The sequence below is a fragment of the Hydra vulgaris genome, chromosome 14 (assembly GCF_038396675.1).
Source record: "Hydra vulgaris chromosome 14, alternate assembly HydraT2T_AEP".
In the NCBI taxonomy this organism is placed as follows: Eukaryota; Metazoa; Cnidaria; class Hydrozoa; order Anthoathecata; family Hydridae; genus Hydra; species Hydra vulgaris.
Window position 1 is genome coordinate 21,559,547 of NC_088933.1, and position 27,639 is coordinate 21,587,185.

General features: G+C 25.2%; 1 protein-coding gene across 1 annotated transcript in view; it reads right to left on the reverse strand.

Moving 5' to 3' along the window:
- Positions 1-27,639, reverse strand: part of LOC100207361 (calcium-dependent secretion activator 1) — an 87,918-nt gene that overhangs the window by 35,002 nt on the left and 25,277 nt on the right. Inside the window, exons 7-10 of the mRNA XM_065818158.1 lie at positions 23,103-23,155; positions 18,742-18,856; positions 17,420-17,559; positions 17,256-17,322 (exon numbers count right to left, since the gene is read on the reverse strand). Coding sequence (XP_065674230.1) covers positions 17,256-17,322; positions 17,420-17,559; positions 18,742-18,856; positions 23,103-23,155 — 375 coding nt within the window. The remainder of the gene's footprint in view (positions 1-17,255; positions 17,323-17,419; positions 17,560-18,741; positions 18,857-23,102; positions 23,156-27,639) is intronic.

Below are 27,639 nucleotides of genomic sequence, written 5' to 3' on the forward strand. Positions count from 1 at the left end.
TCCCGACTCATACAACCTTCAACTTTTTAAGTCTTCTGTCAACTGTTTCCTTGCTCTATTCTTTTTTTCTACTTACTCTCAACTTAACACAGGCTTGGACAGGAATGGTGTGCGATCGCACGTTGTAAATAACTACGCTTATAATATTTTTTCTTTACAATTTGACCACAGCGGTTTTGACACTTTAACAATTTAAATGTTATAAAAAAATTGTTACATTATAAATAACTTTTAATCATTAATCTTTTCTAAAGTTTTTATTTTACGCAGAGGCTTAAATAAAATTAAAAAGTAATTATGGTGATGGTGTTCAAAATAAATGTATTTTGTGTAAATTAACAAATGCCATATTAAATTTTTTTTTATGTATATATCTTTTGTGTATATGTATAAACCTTATGTATACATCTTATATATATTTATATATAAGATGTATACATCTTATGTATATATCTTATATATGTTTAAAACTTCTTTATAACTTGACTAATTAAAGCATGAAATAAAAGCATAAATGAAATGAATGAAATGAAATGATTAAAAATTACTTTTTTAAATAAACTACAGTATTTTTTTAAACCTTTTTTTTCGTGCAACTTTTAAGAAAAATGTTTATATAATTTAAAAATAATATATGTAACACTTTTTAGTAATTTAAATAAAATTGGTTCATTCATTAAACAACCATTAGAAGTAATTTGCAAAAGACTTTGGCATAACTTTAACAAAACGTTTCAAAAGAAGTAATTTATTTTAAACGCAATTAAAAATGTAACAAAAATTAATTTTTGTTTTGTTATTTTTTGGTTTTATTTTATTGCATATATATTTTATTTTTCGCAAGGAATTGTTTTCTTTTTTCATTTATTTTTTATTAATTTTTTTCCTAGGCTAGCTTGCTTTACTTTTTTCAGTGCATTTCTAAAATGTTTAAAAATCATCTAAACATCTAAACAGTCAAAGTCAAGTTGTCAAAAAATAAAACCATTTGCGTGGTCAGCAATACCATTCAATCGCACATCATTCCTGTCCTAGTCTGTTTGCTTTCCGACAGTGTTTGCTTGCACAGGGTGTCCTGCCAATATTTTAAGGTGAATTTCCCTGAATTTTTTTTTATCTGTTTTCCCTGACTTAATTTAAAGTTACCCAAACTCAACTTCACAAAAATTGACCTAGATTCCTTTAGAAAAATGCTCTTCAACTTATATGCTATGCAACTTATTTAAGTTATGTAAGTTTGATGAAGAACCATTTTCCCTGATTTCTCCCTGATTTTTTTTAATCCAACTTAGTTTCCCTGATAATCTCCTGATTTTTTTGCAGATATCTGAATTCCCTGTTTTCCCTGATTTCCCTGACCTGGCAGATACTCTGTTGCAGCTTTGTTGGGAGAGAATCAGAATAAAGCAAATAAATTTCTTATCTAGTTTTGTTATTTTAATTTAAATAATTGGGTGGTATTGCCTGTGTTTAACTTGCCTGCTATAGTCTAAATTTCAATAAAATCCCATTTTCGTTTTTTTTTCCTTATAAGACTATGCAACCATTCGTTTCCATACAACTCTTTTTATTGTTGGTACCACATGTTATGATATCAAAATACTGATTATCTATATATATCAATATGAATTATCAATATGATATCAAAAATAGTATATAAGCAATACCACACGATACAAGACCATCCTTTTTAGTATCGACTAACACAATACTGGTTATCTAGTATCTAAATTCAAATGACTTATTATACCTTATACAAGTGTAAGCTTTCTTAAACAAAATTTATTTCGAGTTTGAATTATTTATCATATAGTAAAGGCTTTTTTTTGAATTGTTTATCATAAAGCAAAAGGCTGGTGACTACTTGTTCTATAAAAATAAGCAAAAAATAAAAATAAAAATATTTTTTCAAAACTAGAAGAACTTTTGGACTTTTTTAAAATAATTTGCATGGATTTAATATGGTAAATTTTCATTAATCAAGGGGAACAAACACTAACAATTTACACTAACAAGAAAATTAAGTCTTTATATAAAATTTATGATTGTAATTTTATTACTTTTTCATGTTTGTTCTTTGCTTTTGACTTTCAGTGTATATCAGTTTACTATTATTATTATTATTTTTTTTGATAAATGATGCAAACTTTTATGCTTGTCTCTAAAATATTTATCTTAAAATAAAAAAAAATTATATAAAACAAAATATTTTTCCCCTTTTAAAATACATTAAATTGAATGATTGAGAGTCAATATTTTTGCTAATGGGGCACATGAAAGATATTTTTTTTTAAATTCATTTGAAACTTTTAAAAAACTTATAAAAAAATAGATTTAAATTTAAAGCACTTTTAATAACTGTATTTAATAGCCAACATTTTATAATATATTTATTGCTGGAAAAAATTACTTTAAACAATTTTTAAAATTATCATTTAAAAACTTGAATGTTTAATAACCTTTTTACAACTTATACATCACAATTTCAATTTAATTTAAATATACAATGATACATTAAATGCAATGATATAAAGATGTTTTAATAACAATAACTTATAACAATAACAAAGTATATTTTTAAAATTTTAGTAAGAGCAGATATTGCATTGTTTTATACCAATTCAACAAACTGTTTTAGAGTTTCCTTAGCTTGTAATGACTCATATATATATATATATATATATATATATATATATATATATATATATATATATATATATATATATATATATATATATATATATATATATATATATGTATATATATATATATATATGTATATATATATATATATATATATATATATATATATATATATATATATATATATATATATACATAGAAAAACATATATTTACACATGCTTTTTGACAATAACAAGATTTTTCTCTCTCCTTCACTTAGCTCCACAGTGGGCCAGAGATCAACATAAATGCTGAAAATGAGTATTTGTGGAATCTTTTTTTTTTGCAAAACTTTAAAAAGAAATATCCCACAATAAAAAATTCTGTCATTTAAATATTTTCATTTTTATTTTAGAAGTCCTGGGAAAGTTTTGAAGCTCATTCATTTAAAAAACTTCTTTTTTAAAAGAAAAAAAAAAGAAAATATTCATAAAATTAACTCTATAACTCCGAAACATGAAACTTGACGAACAAGGCCGCTGTGCGGAGAAAGAAGTTGAGCACAGTACTACCAGGGACATGGTGGGGATTGAACTCGGAACCTCTCGCTTATAAAGTGAGCGCTCTACCACTACACCACTACCACATAAAAATATATGTGGTATATAAAATATAAAAATAAAAATGTTGTATTTTAGAACTTTTTTCTTAACTTTAAATATGACAGTTAAAATATTACAAAATATAATAAAAAGTTACCATAAATGGCTCAAGATCTTTTTTCGCCCACATTTCCCCACTATGAGATTAACTTTTTTACAGTGTCTTAATATTGTAGAAGGTTTCTCATTAAAAATATCTTGCACAAAGTTGCGCCAGTTAAAGTTTAGCAGGTTTTAAACCTTAATTTAAGTGTTCTAAGTATGAACTCTAAATAAATAATTGCAATTATGGAAACTACGAGAGACAATAAAATTTAATGCTATTCTACTTTATTAAGTAATGCGGTTTTTTTATTTGTAAACTTAAACTTATTTCAGTTAATTATCGATAATGTTTTTAATTATTTAAAATACGAATACTATTTAAAAACTTTAAAAAACTATAACTTTATTTTTAAATTGAAAGTTTCTTCTACCAATCATTATGAAAAATAAAGAAATTACTTGAAAATTGTTTCATGCTTTGGAAAACAACTTAATCAAATCAGTTACCGACCCTGATGCTTATAAAGTTACAGGGATCTCTAACATAAACTTAAAATTATTTCTAAACAATTTAACAAAAAATGGAAATTGAACAGACACAAGGATAGATTTAAGTTGCATAACAAAATCTGGTTAGAAAAAGAACTACAAACAAGCGATGCATGTTTTGAAACAGATAAACTAGATAAGGGCCAAAACTCAGGCTTGGCTTTACCTACTTCTTCTCACAATTTAGGTATGATATTTCATAAAAATGAAAGTAATGGACTCAAGATGTTTATTACTATTTAACCATGTTTTAGCAAGAGTTTATACTAAATACAATAATCTGATATTTTAATTTAAATTAGTTGTCTACGGAAGACCACCAGGTGCAAATTCCATTCACCCAAGCTTCTAAATAATCAAAATAGAGGAGAGCAGAAAAAACAAACACTGCTGTCAAAAGAGAGGAGATTAAAAAAAAAGAAAAAAAAAAAAAGATTTTACTCACTTATTTTGAAACTAAAAGAGGAAAGAGGTTCAGCGATGCTAAGGTATACTATAGTCATTTTTAATTCATCTTATTAAATTATCTTATTAAAAAAAAACTCCAAAATACTAAGCATAATAAACTTTCTTAATGGATTGTATTTATCTCACTCTTCAAATTTACAATTTTACACTTAAGGTTGTGAAGCAAATATTAAAATCAGAGAAGATGGTGCAGTTAACTCAACAACAATGTATACTGTAGAGGAAGCATTAGCTTTGATTTTGGACTGCCAACTTAGTAAAGTCAATTATCAAGCAATTCGAATTGGAGCAGTTTCTGAAGAAAACAAATTGTATCCAACTTATCATGAAGTAAGGGAAGTAAAAGAGATAAGTATCAGTTATGGTGAGGAACAATCTTTATTTCTATCCTGCATCATTCCAATTAAACTTTATATTGAAGATATATAGAATCTGGCAAATCACTAAAGACAAATGAAAAACCATCCTCTACGTTTTACTGCCGTCCAGTGCAATTTTAATATATAAAAGAAAGTGCTGAGGTTATTAGATAAGAATATATTTCCTTCGAGAACAATAATTTGAAACCAACAATCTTTAATTACATTATTATCAAACATAAGCTAGAATGTACAATGACTGATGATCATGGTGATCAATGAATTTTGCATTTTTTTAAAAATCACTAATACAGTTTACATTGCGCTTGGATTGAGCACATTACATGCATGGATTAGGTGCTCTAAATGCTGTCTTTATGTAAGTTATAGAATTGAATTAGGAAATTGAAAAGTTGAGGGAGAAGATTTCAGTTCAGATCCACTTATTAGTTCTCTAAGAAAGAGTTCGATATGCATTAAAGAACTTGAATTTGACAAAGATTGTATTAAATTTTATTGTAACATTTTTTTAATTTTAAGTTTTGTATATTTTTAATCTGATTTCTGATAAAATATCTTATAAATAAATGTTTTTTTGTTTATAAAAAGGGGTCTAACACATAAAAAATATTTTAATTAATTAATGCTTTGAATCTGGGAAAAACTGTTTCTAAAAACAACCAAAAGTTATGTCTAAAATCCCTAACACCCTACACACCCTTTTCTATTAGGGTGTTTAGGATGCCTGCATCTGCACAAAAAAAACAATTACTTGTTTTAAAAAAGGTCTTCACGATGACTAGAGTCACTGATAAAATTTCAATCTGATAACTTTAAAGATAAAGGAGTTATGATTTTTTGTCCATTTTTTGTCAACCCTGGCCCACTGTGAGCTCCAATGAATTCAAATTTATCATATACACTAAAATGCTGTCTGTTAAGTTAGGATATTCAATGACCATAAAAGTCAAGGTCAAACTTTTTACAAAGTTAAATTTGATTTTAAAATGGATTGCTAGTTTTGATCATATGCTGCGTGTTCAAGAGCAAAATCATTTCTTTATAAGTTGATTAGTATTTAACATATAATTATCATTAGACAAATATTATGCTAACAAATTTGTATTTGCAAATAAATTTATTTTATAAATGATTGTTGTTTTGCTATATTTTTGTTGTTGCCAGGTGAAGTTACATAGAACCTAGTGTTTTATGGCATTAAAATTTAAAAATGTGTTTCATGTAGGAGCCATTATTAGAATACTATTTTTAATAGATGGCTTGGCTTAGCTTTTCGTTGATGTCTATCATAAAGATTGATTATTAGATTAGTTTCATTACTGTAATTCACTGCCAAGAATAAATGTTTTTTATAAATGCATATTGATTATATCTTAACTTGTTATATTGATTATATCATTATCTTTAATGTTGTGATATTATTGCAACAAAAGAAAATAAAAAAATATCCTAAAAATCGCAAAAGAAATTTAGAGTAATTTTTTTACATGTTTCTATTTAGATACTTTTGATTTTTAATACTTTCAATTTACATTTATTTAAGGAAACCTATTATGTCAATAAAAATGTAATCAATGCAGTTATTGTTACTTTTAATACTTATTGTGCCTTTTCTTTAGAAAGACTTTGTTTGGCTACTTATTTCAAAATAACTGCTGTTATGAATTTCAATGGTACCTTCATAACATAAGGTATAAAGTCTAAAAGCTGAGATAATATATATTTTTTTGATACCGTTTATAAAAATAATAAACGTTATAAACACAAATAAACTTTTGACAGCCCTTTTATATGATGTCATCTTAATTAAAATTTTTTTGCTGTACACTTGTTGAGTTTGATGTGATATTTTTTAAAGTTATGAGTACCTAAGCAAACTCTTAACTGTAGTACCGAAACGTGAAATTTTATTTTAGTTATGGAGAAAAAAAAGGAATTAACAGCGAATTGTTAGGCCACTAACAATAAAATAACTGAAAAGATGGACTAATCGTCCAATATAGTCTAATATTAGTAATATACTAATAGTCAAAATGTCAAAGAAAACAGTTCAACATCACCTACATAATCTTGGTTACAGTTCATGAAGTCTAGCTAAGAAGCCTAAACTGACACCAAAAATAATGCAAAAAAGGCTGGAGTGGGCAAAATAGTACAGAAATTCAATGGAAGATTGTTGGAAACCATTCAAATTAATTCAAATGATCTTAAAATATTCACTTTCTTACATCAAACTTGCAAGAATTAATTAGCAATCTTTGTACAATATTTTAACGTATGCTTTAACGATGAAAGTACTCTCCAAGTATTAACAAAAAAGGCTCAATACGTAAAAAGAAAAAAAGTGAAAGAATACTTATTGAACTGCGTCATTTAAACTGCTTAACACCCCACCTCTGCAATGATCTGATTAGTGATATGTGGAAGGGAAATGTAGATGTTCTATAAAATCAAAGGAATAATGAATCAGTTGCAATATAAAAAAGCCCTGGAACAAAGATTGTTGCTACAATAGGTAGAATGATTTGATCCAGGTAATAAAAAAACCTTCATGCAAAACGAGGCACCATGTCACACAGATAAATCAATTTAAAAATTTCTATCAGAACAGAATATTCCTATACTTCCTATAACAGAATATTCCTATACTTGACTGGCTAAGAGACTCTCTTGATCTAAATTCTATAGAAAATGTTTGGGCGCTCCTAAAGAAAGAAATATCTAGAGAAAATATTATAAATAAAGTGTATTTAATAGAAAGAACTATTCACCACTGGAATCATAATGAAATATTGTAGAAAATGACTGAAAAATGCATCAAAAGTATGCCAAAAAAGGTTCTTGCCATTAGAGATGCAAAAGGGGGAATTAGTGATCCCCTTTTGATATTGATCTTGAATACACTTGTAGTAATTTAAAAAAAATAAAATTTATAAGAAATTTGATAATTGCTTTTAATTTGTCAAAAAAATACTAATTTCTTAAAAAAAATTACTTTTGAGTACATAAATCATAAAAAAATATTAAATAGACTTTGAAATTAGAGAACGTATGGTTGCTCATAATAAATTGTGACACGACTATATATATATATATATATATATATATATATATATATATATATATATATATATATATATATATATATATATATATGTATATATATATATATATATATATATATATATATAATTATATATATATAAGTCTATTATAAATTTATTAAGTATATAATCAAGTATATAAAAAATAATTCACTTGATAATAATTAAACTGCATGTTCATTTTAAATTAGAAAGCAGTTTTCTGTTTTGCACAAACAATGAATGGAAAGTTATAAAGTCATTACTACTGACAAATAGATTGGAATATTTACTATTTTCAAAACGTGTTCGTCTAAATAAAAATAAATTATAAAATTAAAACTTGATAGAATTTTGAAAAATCAAAAGTTTTAAACAGCAAATTTGAAGAATCGGCCAGGAAAACTTCGTTTAAAAAATCATATGAAACTGATTGAAAATCTAAAAATAGTTAAAAGCTAAAAAAATTCATGTCATTTTGGGACACCCTAATATATATATATATATATATATATATATATATATATATATATATATATATATATATATATATATATATATATATATATATATATATATATATATATATATATATATATATATATATATATATATATATATATATATATATATGTACATACAACCCTCGGAATTAGGGTCGGCATTCGGCAATGCCGACCTAACTGCCAACCTGAAAGTGTTTGAGGTCGGCAATTTTTTGCTGATCTCATTTTTCCTAATTCCGAGGGTTATATATATATATATATATATATATATATATATATATATATATATATATATATATATATATATATATACACATAGAGGCAAAACCAGGAAAGCATGAGATTTCATGTCATTTATTTAAATGTGTTTCAATAATATAAAAAAATAAGTAAAGATCAAAGTTATTTACTTTAAATGGCTTTCAAAAAAGTTTTTTATTTTATTTTATTCTCAACAAAACCTTTCTACTTTTCGAGTTAATTAACTTTAAAAATTCTTATATAAAGTTTATTAAAGAGATTATTGCGGTTTGGAGTTGTCGCTTATAAAATTAAAATTTTTTTTTTTAAATTTCTATTTTTTTTATTTACTTATAAAAAAATCTTATAAAACTAAATAATATAAATTGAAATTTGCACAACTTTCAATGATACTTCAATTCAAACCATTAGCTACTTAATTTAAAAGCGTTTTGCTAATATAAAAACATTAGTATAGACGTGTCGAAATTTTTAATGTAATTAAAAACAACTTTTTTAGCGCATTTTTTTAAACCGTGGTTTAATTATCAAAACAAAATACTATTTGCGTGGTCGTATAAAGACTTATAATCACATGCCTTCCTGGCCAAGCCTATATATATATATATATATACATATATATATATATATATATATATATATATATATATATATATATATATATATATATATATATATATATATATATATATATACACATATATATATACATATATATATATATATATATATATTAGGGGTATTTAAAAAAAAGTGATTTTTCAAATCTAAAAAACCATACCCCCTAAATTTGGGGCAAATATATAAAAAATGAGCCTCACAAAGTTTGAGCGTTGTCCGTTCACTTTTGACCCCCCCTCAAGCTAAGAATTTAGGGGAAAATTGACTGAAAAGTGGTCGTTTTCTGGCGTCTTGAGGGAGGGGCAATTTTTTTTTCAAATTTTTTTTTTCCTGCTATATATATATAGGCCTATATTTTTGTTTAAAAATATATGGTTTTTTCTTTACTTCTCAAAAATCTATGTTTGGTGATATTGAAAATCATAAAAATTAGTATTTTTTAAAATATATTTTCTGTTATGCCTAATGTTATATACATATATTTTCGTGTAAATTCTGATAGTTTAAAACTTTGAATTTTTCTAATAAATACAGATTAGTACATACAATAAACATTAAAAATGAGTGAAGCACAACTTAGGTCAATGAAAAAGGAGCTTTTTATTATAAAAGAGGCAAAACCAGCTATATCAGGTATAAACATTTTTATTAATATTGGAATTATAATGAGTCATTAGTTGCTAAAAAATTTATTTTATTTATAAAATATAAATTTTTCTACTGATATATACAACTTCCAACAGGCTTGGATATACTTCAACATTTAATATATAACCAACAATGTCGATCTGTATCAATATTAAGTATTATTGCTTGTCCCCTTAAAAAAAATTTTTCTAGATGTTCGGAGAGTTGTTGTGAATGTATTTTGTCTAAAATAAAGAAACCCTGGATTAAAGCTGAATTTGATGTGTTAACTGATTTAAGTTTAGTTAAAAAACTTTTTAAATTGCATAAGTCCTATTCCAACTTGAAAAAAAATGCAAAAAGAAATAGTGGTGATTTGGCTAAATAAAAACGAGTTTGAGATTGAAATAAAAAAACTTTTTTGGGCTGGTAATTCTAATCTCAAAGACACAATCAGTAAAGATAAAAAAAGATCACTAAAAGACAAGATTGAAGATCTAAAATTTCTTGAAGATCAGGAAAATGAAAGAAAGTTTGTTATTGGTTCAGAGGATATTAAATATAGAAAAAAGGTATTCAATACTTTTAATTAATTACTTTAGCTCTTTCTCAAGCTCTGTTAATTCTTTTTTCCACTAATTTTAAAATTAAAAACTAAAACTACATTTTTTCTGTTAATTAGGCAAAAGAAAGCATCAGGAAGAAAAATCGTTTACAGCCTAAGATTTTGAGAGATGATGTACCCAACGTTGAACATATAGACACAATTCTAAGCGATGATTCTTCGATTGAATCTGATTTCGAGCCAGGTGATTGGTATCATATAGAAGTCTCATAAAACCCAGACACAGTAATTGCAAAAATTCCAAAAGATGTTTTTGCTGGTAATGTTTCACTTACTGCTACAGCCTGTGATATATCACCAAATGTTTTACAGAAGGTAACAAATGCAATTCTATATCAATCAGGTGTTGATCTTAAAGAAGCAGTCAGTCTACCGCATATAGAAAAATGAAAAAAAGAAAATGAAAACATGGCAAAAATTTCAAAAGAAGATGTTAAAGCAGCCATAGACGCATCTCCATATCCATGTATAATTCATTTTGATGGGAAGACCTTGTTTGAGCTAAACAAAGGAAAAATGTTAAAGAGGGACAGAATGGCTGTTTTAGTTAACATTAATGGACAGACTTACCTACATGGAGTACCTCCACTAGCGTCATCCACTGGTGAAGATCAGTTCTTAGGTGTAATGAACTTAATTAAGGAGTATCAACTTACGTCAAAATCTAGAGGAATATGCTTTGATACAACATCATCCAACACTGGGACGAATAAAGGATCAGTTTCCAGAATATCTCAAGAACTGGATAAGTATCTCCTCCAAATAGCATGTAGGCATCATGTGACTGAATTAAGAATGCTTCACTTTTGGAAATTAGTGACCAATGAAGAAACTAGTAGACCTGATAATCCTCTTTTCAAAAAGCTTAAAAATATTTTTGAAGAACCTAATTTTAACTATAATTCAGTTCTACTGTTACAGTTTGATTGGAATAAGGTTAAAAGCAGTTTTTTAGAAAAGGCAGCTATGAAATCATTACATTTTGCAAAGCATACGTTAGTAAACCAGGTATTATAAGAGATGATAGAAGTGAGCTTGCAGAATTAGTTGTCACGTACTTATCTTCTATAAAATATAAAGTAAGAAAAACTGGTGCTATTCATCATGCAAGATTTTTAGGAAAAGCAATTTATTATCTAAAGCTTTGGCTTTTATCCAATCAACTTACGTTTGTTCAGGAAAATAATAAACTGAAAATTGAAATTAAGCTTATTACAAAATTTATTGTTTGCTTTTATGCAAAATGGTATCTACAATCTGAGGATGTCATCAAAGCTCCTTTTCTTGACATTACAGCCATACATCAAATGCATCTGTACAAGAAGGTATGTACAAACCCAATAGCTGTCGATGCTGTATTAGAGTCTCAGTATAAACACTGTTGGTATTTGGATTCAACAATGATACCTTTAGCTTTGCTAGATGATGAGTTAGCATCAGAGGAGAAGGCAAAACTTGCATCAGCAATTCTGTCATTTGCATAGCTCTGACTATTATAGACCTGAGAATAAAGTAAAGCAAGATATCAAGGAAATTTATAAAATGAATACAAAAATTGGGAAAAAACCACCATCCTTGTCTGCCTTGGTTAATGTCTTTTCTTACCTGATTTTTGACATGATTGGGTTTGATAAGCAACGAGTTCAAGACTGGCTCTCACTTCCACCAAACTATTGGCATACTCAGTCATGCTTCAAAAGTTTTCAAAAATATGCTGAAACTTTGATTTTTGTAAATGACCATTCAGAACGGTCAATAGGTATGATGGGGCAGTATATTCATAGATATTCAGATGAAACTGAAAAGCACAACAGATTGCTAACTGTGGACAAAGTTTGATCTGTATTCAGATCACAAGAACAAAAATCCGGTACAATTTCAAAGATTAAGTTTAATGATGGACTTGGTGTGATGCGAAAAAAGATTAAACTTGATTATTATTAGATTTGTAAATTTTTTTTCTGTTATAAAACTTGAATATAAATTTATAATTTTATTTATTCTTGCTCATTTTGATTTTTCAATATAGATAAATAGTATTTTTTTCAATATAGATAAACAACATTGCTGAGGTCACAACCAACTACTGTTCATTCTTTCTGGCAAAATGAAGTTGGTTGCTCCCTCTGGTATGTCTTGGGAATAGTTAGAGAGGCCTTGTGTGTATATGTTAATACACACAAGGCTTATAAATATATATATATATATATATATATATATATATATATATATATATATATATATATATATATATATAAATATATATATATATATATATATATATATATATATATATATATATATGTATATATATATTTATATATATATATATATATATATATATATATATATATATATATATATATATATATATAAATCTAACTTTAACTACAAAAATTCTGATTTTCATGATTTTCAATACCACCAAACATAGATTTTTGAGAAGTAGGAAAAAAACCATATATTTTTAAACAAAAATATAGGCCTATATACATATAGCAGAAAAAAAAAAATTTGAAAAAAAAATTTGAAAAAAAAATTTGAAAAAAAAAAAATTACCCCTCCCTCAAGGCGCCCAAAAATTACCACTTTTTGGTCAATTTTCCCCTAAATTTTTAACTTGAGGGGGGGAAAAAAGTGATCGGACAGCGCTCAAACTTTGCGAGGCTCATTTTTTATACATTTGCCCCAAATTTAGGGGGTATGGTTTTTTAGATTTGAAAATTCACTTTTTTTGAATACCTCTAATATATATATATATATATATATATATATATATATATATATATATATATATATATATATATATATATATATATATATATATATATATATATATATATATATATATATACATATAAAACTAATAAATGCATGTTTAGATAAAATGCCTGATGTCACACTGACACAGCCTGCTGCCAGGGGCTTTAGTACATACATCAACTGTCTTATAGCCTGATGCTGCAAAGGAGTGCCGCTACATTGACTGAGGGGTTGGGATAAGACAGCTAACTTTTTTTTCATAACTCTTTGTTTTTTTCATCTTTTTCTGAAAAGGTCATAGGCTATAATGATAAGCAAAACAATTAAGCAATTCCTGATTTAAATACATTATAGTGTATATATATATATTATATATATATATATATATATATATATATATATATATATATATATATATATATATATATATATATATATATATATATATATATATATATATATATATATATATATTATGGCATACTTTGAAACAGTCTAACATTATATTGAAATAGGTAGCTGATGGAATATTCAGCACATACATTGTCTAGTTATTTAGGTAGAATATTGACTATGGGTTTACAGCATTAGCAGGAAGTGAGAGATTTATTTCTCACTCTAATCTACACTCCCCTAAAGTGGTTTACGGTTGCAATTTATGGCTCTTGCAAAAGTATAATTTTTTCAAAATATATAACCACTTTTTTGTCTTTGTTTTTAGATATCGATTAGAAAAATTGAAAAAACTTGTGCTAACTACATATAATAAAAAAGACTTTAAAAAGTGTGAGTTTCATATTGACTTTTTTGCTTATAAAATGCGATTGTTTATTTAGTAACTAAAAAGTCATTGGTTTTATTTACTTTTTAAAAAAGGTCACCCCCAATAACTCTTGATTACTCATTGGGTTAAATATATCACTAAAATAAATTTTTTCTTAAATATATTTACCTGGATCTCAAAAGAATCAGAACTTTATGACGATTTTAAAATTTATAACATTTATTATCAAAAAACATTGTAAAAAAAAAATCTTACAAAATGTCTTACAAAAAATATTCTTGAAGAATGACCATATCAAGTTTAGTTTAAAGGTGTTTTATTTTTTGTATTCAAATAAGTAATTTATTATTTCTGAAATCTAAAAAAAAATTATTTTGAGACCCAAGTTCAGGGATGAAACCAGACCTGTTTTGGTACCCCTGGAGCAGTGTGGGCGCCCAAACAAATATTTATTATTTGTTACTTCTTATTTAAAATAGGAAAAAAAGTTTTGGCTTCTAATTAATTTTTTTTAATTTTGTTTAATGTTCAAAACTGTCATTTAATTACTAACCAAATGTTAGATTTTAAAAAAAATGAAATAAATCTTATTTTGAAACTCATTTTAAAGGTAATAGAATATATGAAAAAAAATTTTTTAGAAAGATAGAATGATTTAAAAAAATTCATTTAGAATACTCATTGCTTGTTGCCAATTAAGAGTTAACTATTTTAAATAATAAATGAACATGAGTAAAAATTTCAGACATAATAACAATATAGTAATCAAGCAAATTTAATTTTTGAATGCGGTAGTGGTGTAGTAATAGAGCGCTCGCTTTATAAGCGAGAGGTTCCAAGATCGATTCCCGCCACGTCCCTGGTAGTACCGCGCTCAACTTGTTTCTTCGCGCAGCGGCCTTGTTCATCAAGGTTCGTGTTTTGGAGTTAGAGAGTTGAGAGAGGGTTATAACCACAAGTAGCCTCCTCATCTGTAGTGGCGTTCTCGGCCTTGGAGAGGTGAATTATAAAAAAAAAAAAAAAAAAAAAAGAATGAATGAAATCTTTAGTTAGCCACTTTATTGGTAACCGGTTGTTAAAACAAATAATGTTTAAGTGAATTTTTTTAAATTCTTTTTTTTCAACAATACAGTCTGGTTTTTATCTTTGTTATTAAAACGTTGCATTAAATTAATTTTTAATTAATAATTTTATATTATTAATTTTATATTATTAATTTTATATTATTAGTACTACTTCAAATATATTCAAATATATATCAAAATCATTTTTATTAACACCTTTATCTAAAAGTTATTATTCACTAATATAAACAAGTAAATTTTTCGCTTTCATGTTTTGTAGCCTTAGAGACCCTCAACCATTTTATTTTACTTTAGGAAAGGAAAAAACGAAACAAAAACTTTTTTCAGAAACTTTTGTTTCTCTTCATATTCTTTTTGACTTTAATAATTATAAAAATAACGATTACAATAACTTAAAAAAAAGTTTTACTGAGATTTGGTCATTTTTAAACTTCAATGTCTTTAATTAAAAAAATATCTTAGTAAATGTAACTTATTTAATGTACGCATTTTTATTCAAATATTTATTTAGTCATTAAGTTTACCATAATAATCTCTTTTATTCAAATAAAGGCTTAAAGCACTGTGAAAATTATTATAATGTATTTAAAGAAATGTCTTTTACAACGAGATGCTATTTTATTATTTATTAACTCTTTATCTTTGGATAAAACTCAACAAGGCAAACACAAACAAAGTGATATTTATAGCTGCAGAATTGGTTTTAACTAGGAGGAGGAGGGGAAGAGAAAGGCTACTACAAAAGCAATCCCCCCCCCCCCCTCAACATTGCCGGGGAAAAAACGGTATCCCCAATTAAAAGCCATCATATTTTAGTTACTTTCAAATCAAAGTTCACCTTTTTTTATACAGTAAACTGAAGATACAAGATTGCTTAATGTATTTACTATATTGTATATAGATAACATTTTGGTAACATTTTTTAGTTACTTTTTCCATACAACTTTTTCAAAAAAAAAATAATAATAATAACAAAGATGAATAAACAGATTGCTACCCCAACCCAAACCCTTAGTCAATATAGTGGTACTCCCCTATGTGTTCTACATATTAGTCAGGTCAGTCAATGTATGTCTGTCAATGTATGTACTGTCAGGTCAGTCAATGTATGTCTGTCAATGTATGTACTGTCAGGTCAGTCAATGTATGTCTGTCAATGTATGTACTGTCAGGTCAGTCAATGTACTGAAGCCCTGTAATTGTAACTTTTTTAACTATACTTATTTAGAAGTTTCTTTACATACAAAAAGTTTATTAAAAGAAAAAAAAAAGATAATTTAATACAGACCTTGGCAAGAGTAAATGAACGCAAGAGCAAAGAAAAGCTCTCCAAAAACATACATGACGAGCCATGCAAGCTGCTCCTCTAAATACCTTCTTACAAGAGCTTTTTGTTTTAGCACAAGCTATCACTTATTCATTATTGCTTATTTAATACAAAATTTGGTTTTATACTTGTTACAAACATATTTTTTATTATTAATGCTACAAGAATATATACATAACAAGAGTCACTTATTATGTTGTGAAAAAATTCTATAAACGACCATTGTTTTGGGGTTTTCAAATAAGCTATGCATTTATTTATTAGCAAGATTACTTATTAGATAAAAAGTTTGACAAAGAGCTATAAAAGTTTTTACTGCTTATAAAAAATGTTTTATACTTTCCTATTGTAATAGAAGGCAGGCATTTTAAGAACTATTACAACAATTAAAAAATTCCATACTAAAAGTTAATATTGTATTAAAGTAATTAATATATAAAATATTTCATATAATTCATTATAGAAAATAAAAATTATTATGCAATAATTTAAAGTGTAATAATTTTAATTTTATCAGTTAAAAAACTATATATTTTATTAATATAATTTAGAGTAATAATTTTATATTTATCAATTAGTCCAATTTAATCAAAAACATTTGCATTTCAATTGGATCTGTTTTTTAATTTTTTTTTTTTTTTTGTAAAAATGACTTGGTGTTTTTTATTTTAAATACAATGGTAATTTTTTTTTTGAGAGAAAAAATTATACTTATACGAGAGCTGTAATTTGCTCCCGTAAACCATTTTAGAGCTAAAGTTCTGGCTTCCCGCTGAGGCCTGATAATACAACAACTTAAAACAATTATAAATTTAAAGACAGTATAAAAGAATAAAAAAGTGTACTTGTATAAGCATAAAATATCTCTTTTTCCATTGTTTCCATATGTTCTGACCTTTTGCATATAAAAATCTATTTAAAAATATTTTTTTATAATTCAAGTTATTTACAATAACTTCAAATACAATTTTTTAAATTTTAATGAAAATAATTATTAAAAAAACTTTACCCCCCCTTTTTCACATTTTGAGGTCTTTCCATTTTAATGGAGACTTTTAGCTTAATAGTATCGCCACTCCATGATTTATGAGGTACCATAGTGTACCACTCATAGTTATCTTGCATTCCGCAATGTGGAGTTATTGTTACCTATAGTTAAAGAAAAGATTCTGAATGCAAAAAATTTCTTTTAAAAATGGCTTTCTATGCATTTGCAGATAGTAATACGATCTCAGTTTTTTAAAGCAAAGTTAAAAAAAAGCATGTTCTGCTTGGCCTTGTTTAGATAATGTAACTGTTACCGGGTTTGGAAGTAATTGGTATCCCATATGGATATTGCTTCCTGAAACTGATAAATGCTGTTTTGAGTTAAATCAATGCAAATGTCAGACAGGTTGTACAGCGTGCTAGCACGATGCTGTAAATGTGTTTGTATCAACTTAAAATGTACTGCTCTTTGCAGCTGTGAAAGGGAGTGTACCAGATATTAAAATGAAGCATGGTTTTATTTTATTAAAAGACTTTATATATTTATCAAGTGTTTTTGGCTTGTTAGCTGCAGTAACTGTGTTATTCAGATTGTTAACAAAATTTAGAAAAAAAATTAGAAAAAGTAACTCCATCAAAGTTTTATAGCTAGTTCACAATCTAGCTATAAAAGGAGGATGACTGTTAGTACCTATTCATTTACAAAGTCATTACACAACAACAAGTATACTTTGTCATAGATAAGCATGTAATATGTTCACCAGGTAAAAATAGTATAAATCGAGATGGTGAAAGTCACCAATTCAATTCCTACTTGTTGCATTTTCTTATACAATTTTTATGATAGTATATGCACTGCAGGTTGAGTAAATACAACACTGATAGCATTTATTACTCAAGATGGCAGCCACTAACATCGTGGTTTTTGCACCCAGGTCATTTCCGGTAAAGCTATGAAAATATACTTGATATGATTTATCTTCTGAAATTTAGCTGAATGATTTAAAACTTATTAAAGTTTTGACAAACTGTGATAAGGTTTGATTTAAGCCAGTTTCCATCATGCCACCTTTTGCCACCAAATCTCTAAATGATCAGCATAATTATCTGAGTAGTTGGTAAAATTTTCATGCTTTTATCCACTTATGTACAATTTCAACCATTTTTAATGCTTATCTTTTTTTAATAATGAAATAGTCCATGCATCACAGTATAATGACATAGTCCATACATCACAGCATAATATTAAAAAAGGTTCATAAGATATTTTAATTTAGAAAACAAACTAAATTTAAAAAATTATAGAATACACAAAAACTTTCAAAGTAAAAATAATAAACTTACACAAGCAAGTTCCTTATCATCAGAGAGCATTAGCTTAGAAGATTGCTCAGCCATCAAGCGAAGTTTTAATATTGGCAAAGGCTGGTTAGTTGTCCAGTCACCTTGTGTCTCCCATCTTTTATAAAAATGATCATATAATATTGCAAAATTATTAGAAATTGTTTATAATTTGGAAATAATTTTTTATAAATAACTTTTTTCAAAATAAATTTTCTACTTTAAGTTAAAGTCATATATTAACTATTATTTTTACTGTTATTACTTTACAATTTTCATTATTTATTATTTAAATTAAATTTATTATTTTACTTCTACTACCTTACTTTTCTTTTTCTAAAAAATTTAGATTTTTCACTTTCTTTTTCTTCAAAAAAATCAATTTTTTTTTAAAGAGTAAACAAACTGTGTGGACTATTTTTAGAAAAAGAAGGTTTATGAATAAAAGACTTATAAATATAAAAGTTGGTTAAAAAGGTAGATCCTAAAATTGAATAGGCAAGTTCGCCTTTCACCATCCCAACTCAATTTGCAAAGTATTTTTAAGAAGAAACAAAAAATAAGATTAAACTTGAATAAATTATTACCAAATACTTTTGAGCTTTCCCTCAATTAAAAGGTAAACTAAATATTACCTTTCAATAATGTATAAAAGAAAATCCTTTAAAAAGAAGTTTGGATGTGTATGAATATAGGATCCAAACTTTTCCAAACGAAAAGTATAAATAATTTTTAATAAACTAAAATAAAATAAAATAAATATTTAGTTTTTTTAATCTCTTATAAGAAATTACAAATGGTATTTAAGAATTTAAATTAGGAAAACATGTTTTAATTGAATAAAATGTAATGTTTATTGATACAGGCAAGGATACACATAAAAGCCAAAATTTTTTATAACCATTAACGTTTTTAACTAATAAAAAACATGATTTATTTTAGAAAGCTACTTTATTTGTTTGTGGAGGATTTTTAAACAACAGTTTGCTGTTACCATAAAAAATATTTTCGAATTGCTGTATCTAGGTAAAAAAAAAAAGATGAATACTTTGCAAAATACAAAGCATTCTCTGACACTTTAAAACCTTTATCAATCTTTGCCATCACAAAGATGACGCGAATGCACAGATTTTAGATGTAGATAAGATGTTGAGACCAACATAAAAAAAAAACTCTGTTTACAATGATTGATAAAGTACAATTAAATAAAGTTTAATCAACATTACAAGATTTACTATGGAAAGTACCAAAGAGCCAGAAAGGTGCTTTTAATATTAGATTAACATTTGTACAACTTCTTTACAAACTGAACTTTAACCAAAAAAGAAGAACCAGAAGGAGATTATAAAATTCATTTATTGACTTTTTATTGTTCCAGTTCAGGTTTTTTAGGCCCATAATAGAAAATATGCATTAAATGAATTAATGGTCATTCATACCAAAATTTTGAAAATTGACTCAACAAAAATTATTTAAAAAGTTAACCTAAATTTAATTACATACATAACTGTATGCATCTACAACATTATTGACTACTCGGTGTAGTTAAGGCAATTTACAAATTATTCGAATTCTTTTATTTAAAATAGCATAATTTTATCAGCATATGTCTAAACAAGAGCTTTAGATGTTATAATTTTTTTTGCTTTTGGTTTTTTTTAACATTTAAAAAAACCTTTTTTTATATACATAATTTTCAAAAGCTCTTTACTACCCGCAGGGATGAACCCAGACCTGTTTTAGTATGCGGTATGGGTGTCCAAAAAAAAGCGCCCAAAAATTATTTTGATTTTTAATTTTTTCTTTTGCTTTTTTATTAAAAATAGAAAAAAAAATTTCAGTTTTAAATGCAGTAGTATACAAATAACTTTCAGTTTAGTTTGGCTGACTCATTTTTTCTTTCGGTCGATAAAATAAATTAAAAAGAAATAGCTTTTTTAAGTAATTACGTGACGTAACTGTTTATCAGTTACTAACTGAACATTAGTTTAAAAAAAAAGAATGTTGTTATGAAACTTAAATTTAAAAACACATTGCAAAATTCTATAACAATAATGTATAACAAATTTGCTTTTTTGAAAGAACGATTTTAAAATATTCATTAAGAGTAAAGTTAACTTTTGTTTTTTGGCAATTAAGAGTTAACTGCTTTTCATAATAAATGAACAAAAGTAAAAAAGTTCAGTCTTAATAACTATCGCGCAAATTTAATTTTTGAATGAATGAACTTTTGATCTTTTGCTTGCTTTTTAAGTTTACATGAGGAAAATACGAAATGTAAACTTTTTAAGAAAGTTTTGTTTCTTTTCCATATTCTTTTTGACTTTTAAAATAATAAAAATAATGATTGCAATAACTTAATAAGTTTCATTAAGATCTATTTAAAATTATCCATAGTAAATGTAACTTATTTATTAAATAACATTTTTTTAGTTATACTTAATGATTAAAAAAATATTATATATTTTTAAAAATATAATGTTTTTTATCTAAACAAATATAACATTTTTAAAATTATGTTTACCGTAATTATCTCTTCTATAATTATCTTTAATTTTAAAGGCGCCTTAGTAAATACATTTATTAAATGCTAATATTTTTTGTTCAAATAGTTATATGAATACAAGATGTAAAACTATTTTGTTAACTTTACAAATGTTATGCGATTTAATATATGTAAATAAATTATGTAATGTAAATATTAATTAAAAATGTAATTACTGATTATTTAAAACATTAATAAATACTAAAATTAAATATACTAAAATATAGTTAATAAATGTTCAAAATACTTAAAACAATCCTAGTAAAGTCTTATATTAAACTAACTCCTTATCCTAGGATAAAACTAAACAAGATAAACACAAATGATTAAAATGAAAATTGAATAAATGATGATTAAAAATCATTGTCGCGGCACTGGCTTTAACTAGGGAAGGAGGTGGAAATGGGGATGGGGGTTAAACTCAAAAATATCACCCCCACCCCAAAGTTGCCGAAAAAAAAGCGGTATCCCCATATAAACTCTAGATTCTTCAATAAACTCTAAGCGGTATCCCCAAATGAACTCTAGGTTCTTCTGACCCATAATAGTGAACCTAAAGAACACTATTTTGGAGTCTTTAGATCAATTCCGCTCATTAGCATTAACATGAATTTAGGTAAAATCTTTTGAAAAAGTGCCTTAATTTACTATTGATCCTTGTTCTAATCGGTTCTGACATATATCACCTGTATATAGTTGTCAAAACACAATACTTCTATCGATTTTCACAAAAAATACTAGAGTTCCGACCGAGAAAGAGCTTATAATTGAAAAAAATTGCCAATAAACAATCAGTAGAATCATTTTATTAAACTATGATGTTCATTTTACCTAAACAACATATTTATTTAAAATCTTATTTAAATTTGGACAAGTGATTGTGATTTTAAGAAGATTTTTTTTTTAAAAAAAGATTCTTCAGTCTGGCTTTTTTTGCTATAAACATTTATATTTTATGATACCGCAAAATTTATCATTTTAATATTTTTCGTCTTTTCATAATTCACAGACCTGATCATTAAACAGAAATATGTCATAGTCAACAAAATATCATACAGACGCTATAATATCTTAAAATTGCCTTAACTACACCGAGTAGTAAAATAAATTATTATAAACCAAAAAAAAATCCTTGAGTTCACTGAAATTTTTAGTTCAAAATGGAGACTTTTTATTATAAAAAGTTATTATTTAAAAAAATAACTCTTCTTTCCCTGACCTTGGGCCCACCCCTTGTACAACAAGTTTATTAATGACTTAAAAAAACCCTCCAAAAAACATTTTACAAAAAAAAGGTAAGATTAGCTAATTTAGATTTGCGATACTTAAATTAATATTTAGAAAAAGTGAAAAATTGCAATATTTTATTCTTTAAAAGTTATCTTTGCTGTTTACAGTTGTAAATCAAAAAAAAAACAATTGAGGTAACATAACCATTTTGAACTCAAAAATACCCAAAATGCCTTTCTTACTCAATTTACATTTAGTTAAGGTGATCTAACAAATTTTAAAAATTGGTATTTAAATGTAGACAATGCCATTTAATCAACTGTCCATGTACCAAATTTCATTCATTAAATTAGTACTGTTATCTAATGAAAAAAACTGTTGCAAAAATGCTGAGTAAGCAAACTTTAAACCCGAACATCTCAATAACTATAAAGAGTTCTTAAACTTTATCATTTTTTTTATCAATCCTAATTTTTGAATATACAAATTTTTCTCTTTTAATAGAAATGGACTTTGCAAACTCCAACACAAAATACATATTTCAAACAAGAAAATACATATTTAAAAAAAAAAACAAAGTAATACTCACAAAGGAGCTCCAGCCTCTGCTTGGTCAGTTTGTAACTTACTATCTCCTTCAAGCTAAATTTACAAATGATTTTTATAATTTTAGCTTTAAAAATTGATTTTATTTTAAACTTAAATAAAAAACTCAACACTGCAAATCAGGATCACTTTAAAAGTAATCTATTTAAAACACTTAAACAATCTATTCAAAACACTATTTTACACAATCTATTTAAAACACTATTTTAAACTTACACAATTTTAAACAATCTATTTAAAACACTATTAAACAATATATTTAACACATTATTAAACAATACTGGAGTATGCTTTTAAGGATACTGTGACAGCCTAATCGATCGATTGTTGTTTGTTCAACAGTCAAATCTTGCTTTAGAGAAGTTAACTGAGGACAAGTTTTTCAGATCTGTTGTAAAAAAAAATTATGTCTTAATAGATTTTTCGTTGTTTCTCTGTAATTTTTGAAACAGTGACATATAACTTGATTTTTAACAATCTTTATGTTGTTTTCTGTTTTATTTATTTTGCTCATGATTTATATAGTTGGATCATACCCCCCTTCCCTTTCTCTCTGTTCAGTTAGAGTTGTCAATAGAACTAGAGTTGTCAATCAAACTTTTAAATGCTCTTCATAACATAACAACGAAATTGATTTAACAAATTTGTTGACTTGATGCTGTACTCTTTCAATTACTTTACAGTCACTTTTTAAGTATGGGGACTCAACATTCTAATTGCATTACTTGTTTCATAGTGCAATATTCCACATTTTTGGACGTTAAATCTTATAAGCCTGTCCATTTGAATGCTGCATTTAAATCTTTCTGTAGACTTGAGGCACTTTCCTCTGAGATTAGCTTTATTAGAATCTTGGTATCACTAGCAAATAATTTGCATATATTGACTAACTTGTCTGGTAGATCATCAATATATTTAATAAATATCAAGGGTCCAATAAAGGAGCCCTGTGGCACATCACTAAAAATTTCAAGCCACTTAGAAACAACTTCACCAAGAACAACTCTTTGTCTTTTACTTTTTAAAAAGCTTTCTATCCATTTAAAAACTAAACCATGAATACCATCACCTTTTTTATAGATTTGTGTTATGCTTGCATACTTAAACTAAATTGGAAGTTGACTGGTCCTGAGTAATACCCTAAAGATAAGAGCTAATGGTAAAGGAAACAATATATCACAATTTTTGAGGACTGAACAAAGTTGTCAGCTCTCTCTGATTTATTTTCATTCAGTAATTTTAGTTTTGATAGAACTGACTCAAAGCTTATACCATCAGGTTCAATGTTTTTAAATTTAATTACATCAATTAATTCAAGATTAAAAGATGGGAGATTGCCTTTATTTTCAATGTGATAATAGAATAGATTTGTGTAATGAGATGTATAAAAGAGTTGATAAGTCTAAGCAATTATGTAAGTAGTACAAAAGCAAAAACTAAAAAATATGCTTAGCATTTCAACTGTAGGCTGAATAAAAAATATGCTAAGCCTTTCAACTGTAGGCTGAATAAAAAATATGCTTAGCATTTCAACTGTAGGCTGAATAAAAAATATACAAAATATTACTTGTTGCAAAATAAAATAAAAAAAGTCATGTTAAATACATTACTAGTGCTTTTTTATTTGAGACAAAGATTTAAGTTTCTAAGTACCATTTATTAAAAAAAAAACCTTGTGCTTTCATTTGCCTTATTACAAAAAAAATTAAACGTGCACTTTATGAACATAATGGATGAAGTGTTATTACATGTTTACAAGAAATTTACTTTTTTGTAAAAAATAGAAAAGGATGAAAAACCGAAAAAAAATTTATGATAAAAATAATAAAACTTTATTTTAAGAAAATTTTTATTTATTAAACAATATTTATTATGCACGCTTTAACAAAATAGATAATTATGTTAAACCCAAACATCAGCTTTAATTTTATTACTTATATAAACTTATCTTAAATTTATTTATTATTTTACAATTTAGAAAACTTTTTTCTAAATTATAAGGAAATTTCTGCTTTCACTTTTCCCACACTCTGTCACATATCTAAACTGATGTAACTATTATAAAAAATTATTATCTTCCAAAAAATAAAACCTATAAATATAAACAAAGACATTGCAAAAGCTCTATTGCTTCAAGCATAAGTATTGTAATAATTAATTAAATAAAAAACTGTTACTATGGATATAACTCTATTATTAATTTTTCAAAACAATTGAGGGAGTCTAGATTCTTGTCGTTAGGGATCGCCCAGAAATTACACAACGCTAAATTAAAAAAGGAAGTAGGAGATCTTAAGTTCTTTTTCTGGGATTTTCATTAAACTTAAAGGGCTGTTCTGTTTTTTTATTTAACTAAAGGTTCTGCAAAGAAGAACTTTTGATCTTTTTTGTTTTGCTTGTTAATGAAAATTAGTGCTGCGTAAATTATGGACAATCTCTAACGAAATATATTTATACTTGATAACAAGTATATTTATTCTTGATAACAAGTGTATCTAAACTCCTTTGAAATGCTATTTTGAAAAATAAATGATGGACTTATATGGAATTATAAAAAAAATAAACTCTTTATAAGATGCCATTTAAAGTTTGTAATGCTTTTTCATTTTTTTGATACAATCAATCATTATAACAAAACAAACAAAAAAAATTAAATATCAAGTGGCGCTAATATAAAAATAAATAATCAAAAAAATTAAAAAAAAATAATAACAATAAATAAAATAAAAATTGGTAGCTTTAACAGCCAACTAAAAAAAAAAGTTAGCCCTAAATATTTCATGGGTATATTGCTAATAAACAAATTGTAAAAATCAATATATAAAAATTGTAAAAATCAAAATATATATATATAAATATATATATATATATAAATATATATATAAATATATGTAAATATATATAAAAAAAAAATATATATATATACATACATATATATATATATATATATATATATATATATATATATATATATATATATACACATATATATATATATATGTATATATATATATATATATATATATGTATATATATATATATATATACACACATATATATATATATATATATATATATATATGTATATATATATATATATATATATATATGTATATATATATATGTATATATATATATATATATATATATATATATATATATATATATATATATATATATATATATATATATATATATATATATATATATATATATATATATATATATATATATATATATATATATATATATATATATATATATATATATATAGGATGGTGTGGGGTAATATGGGTAATATGGATAGAATTTTAGATATATATTTTTAACATAATTTTTTTTTTAAGTTAATAACCACCATAAAAACTTTTGCTAAAACTATATATATATATATATATATACATATATATATATATATATATATATATATATATATATATATATATATATATATATATATATATATATATATATATATATATATATATATATATATATATATATATATATATATATATATATATATATAGGATGGTGTGGGGTAATATGGGTAATATGGATAGAATTTCAGATATATATTTTTAACATAATTTTTTTTTAAGTTAATAACCACCATAAAAACTTTTGTTATTTTTCTTTACATTCAGGGTGTATACAATAACTTCACAATGAGTAGAACATAAATATATTTTCAATATATTTATGTTCTACTCATTGTGAAGTTATTGTATAACTTCACAATGAGTAGAACTAACTTACTAATTCTTTTTTAACAACACCTTTCATATATCCATATTACCCCACTGGTGGGGTAATATGGATACTTATATTATATTTGAAGCATATATCACATTTATTACTTTTCATGAATTTAAAACGTCAAACAGTATTGGTTATGACTAGCAGATTTCTTTTTCTTACTAATAATATTCTTCTTTTTAGTTTTATTCTTCTCTTTTTTTTTGCAACCTTGCAACAACACCTTGAGCTGTTAAAATTTTGCCCTTTTTAGCCAGAAGACTTTGATACATTGTATACTGACTCCCCTTCCTTAACAAGCTGTATGGCAGTCATAAACATGCTGTGATTGTATGTATCAATAGTCTTGCATTGATATTTTATTTCAGGCATGATAATTTATTTCAGTCATTATTTTATCTAAAATATTATAAAATTAATTTTAATTATATAAAATATAAAATTTAATTACAAAGTAAAATATGATAATAAAATAAATAAAATGAGGAATACAAAAATTTAATATAATTAGAATGAAAAAATAAAATATATTTAGATGGGAGTTAAAGTTTTACCCGCCATCCTAGAAAAACAAATTTAATGCAAATAGTTCAGTAGCATTATATAAAACTATTATATGTAACTAAAAAATGTATAATACTATATTTAAAAGCAAAAGTGAGCATAGTATATAAATAAATGTCATGTAGCTTATGATTCAGTAACAAAATTCTATAATGTTATTAGGATTTTATACTTTTTATATATATCCATTTTACCCC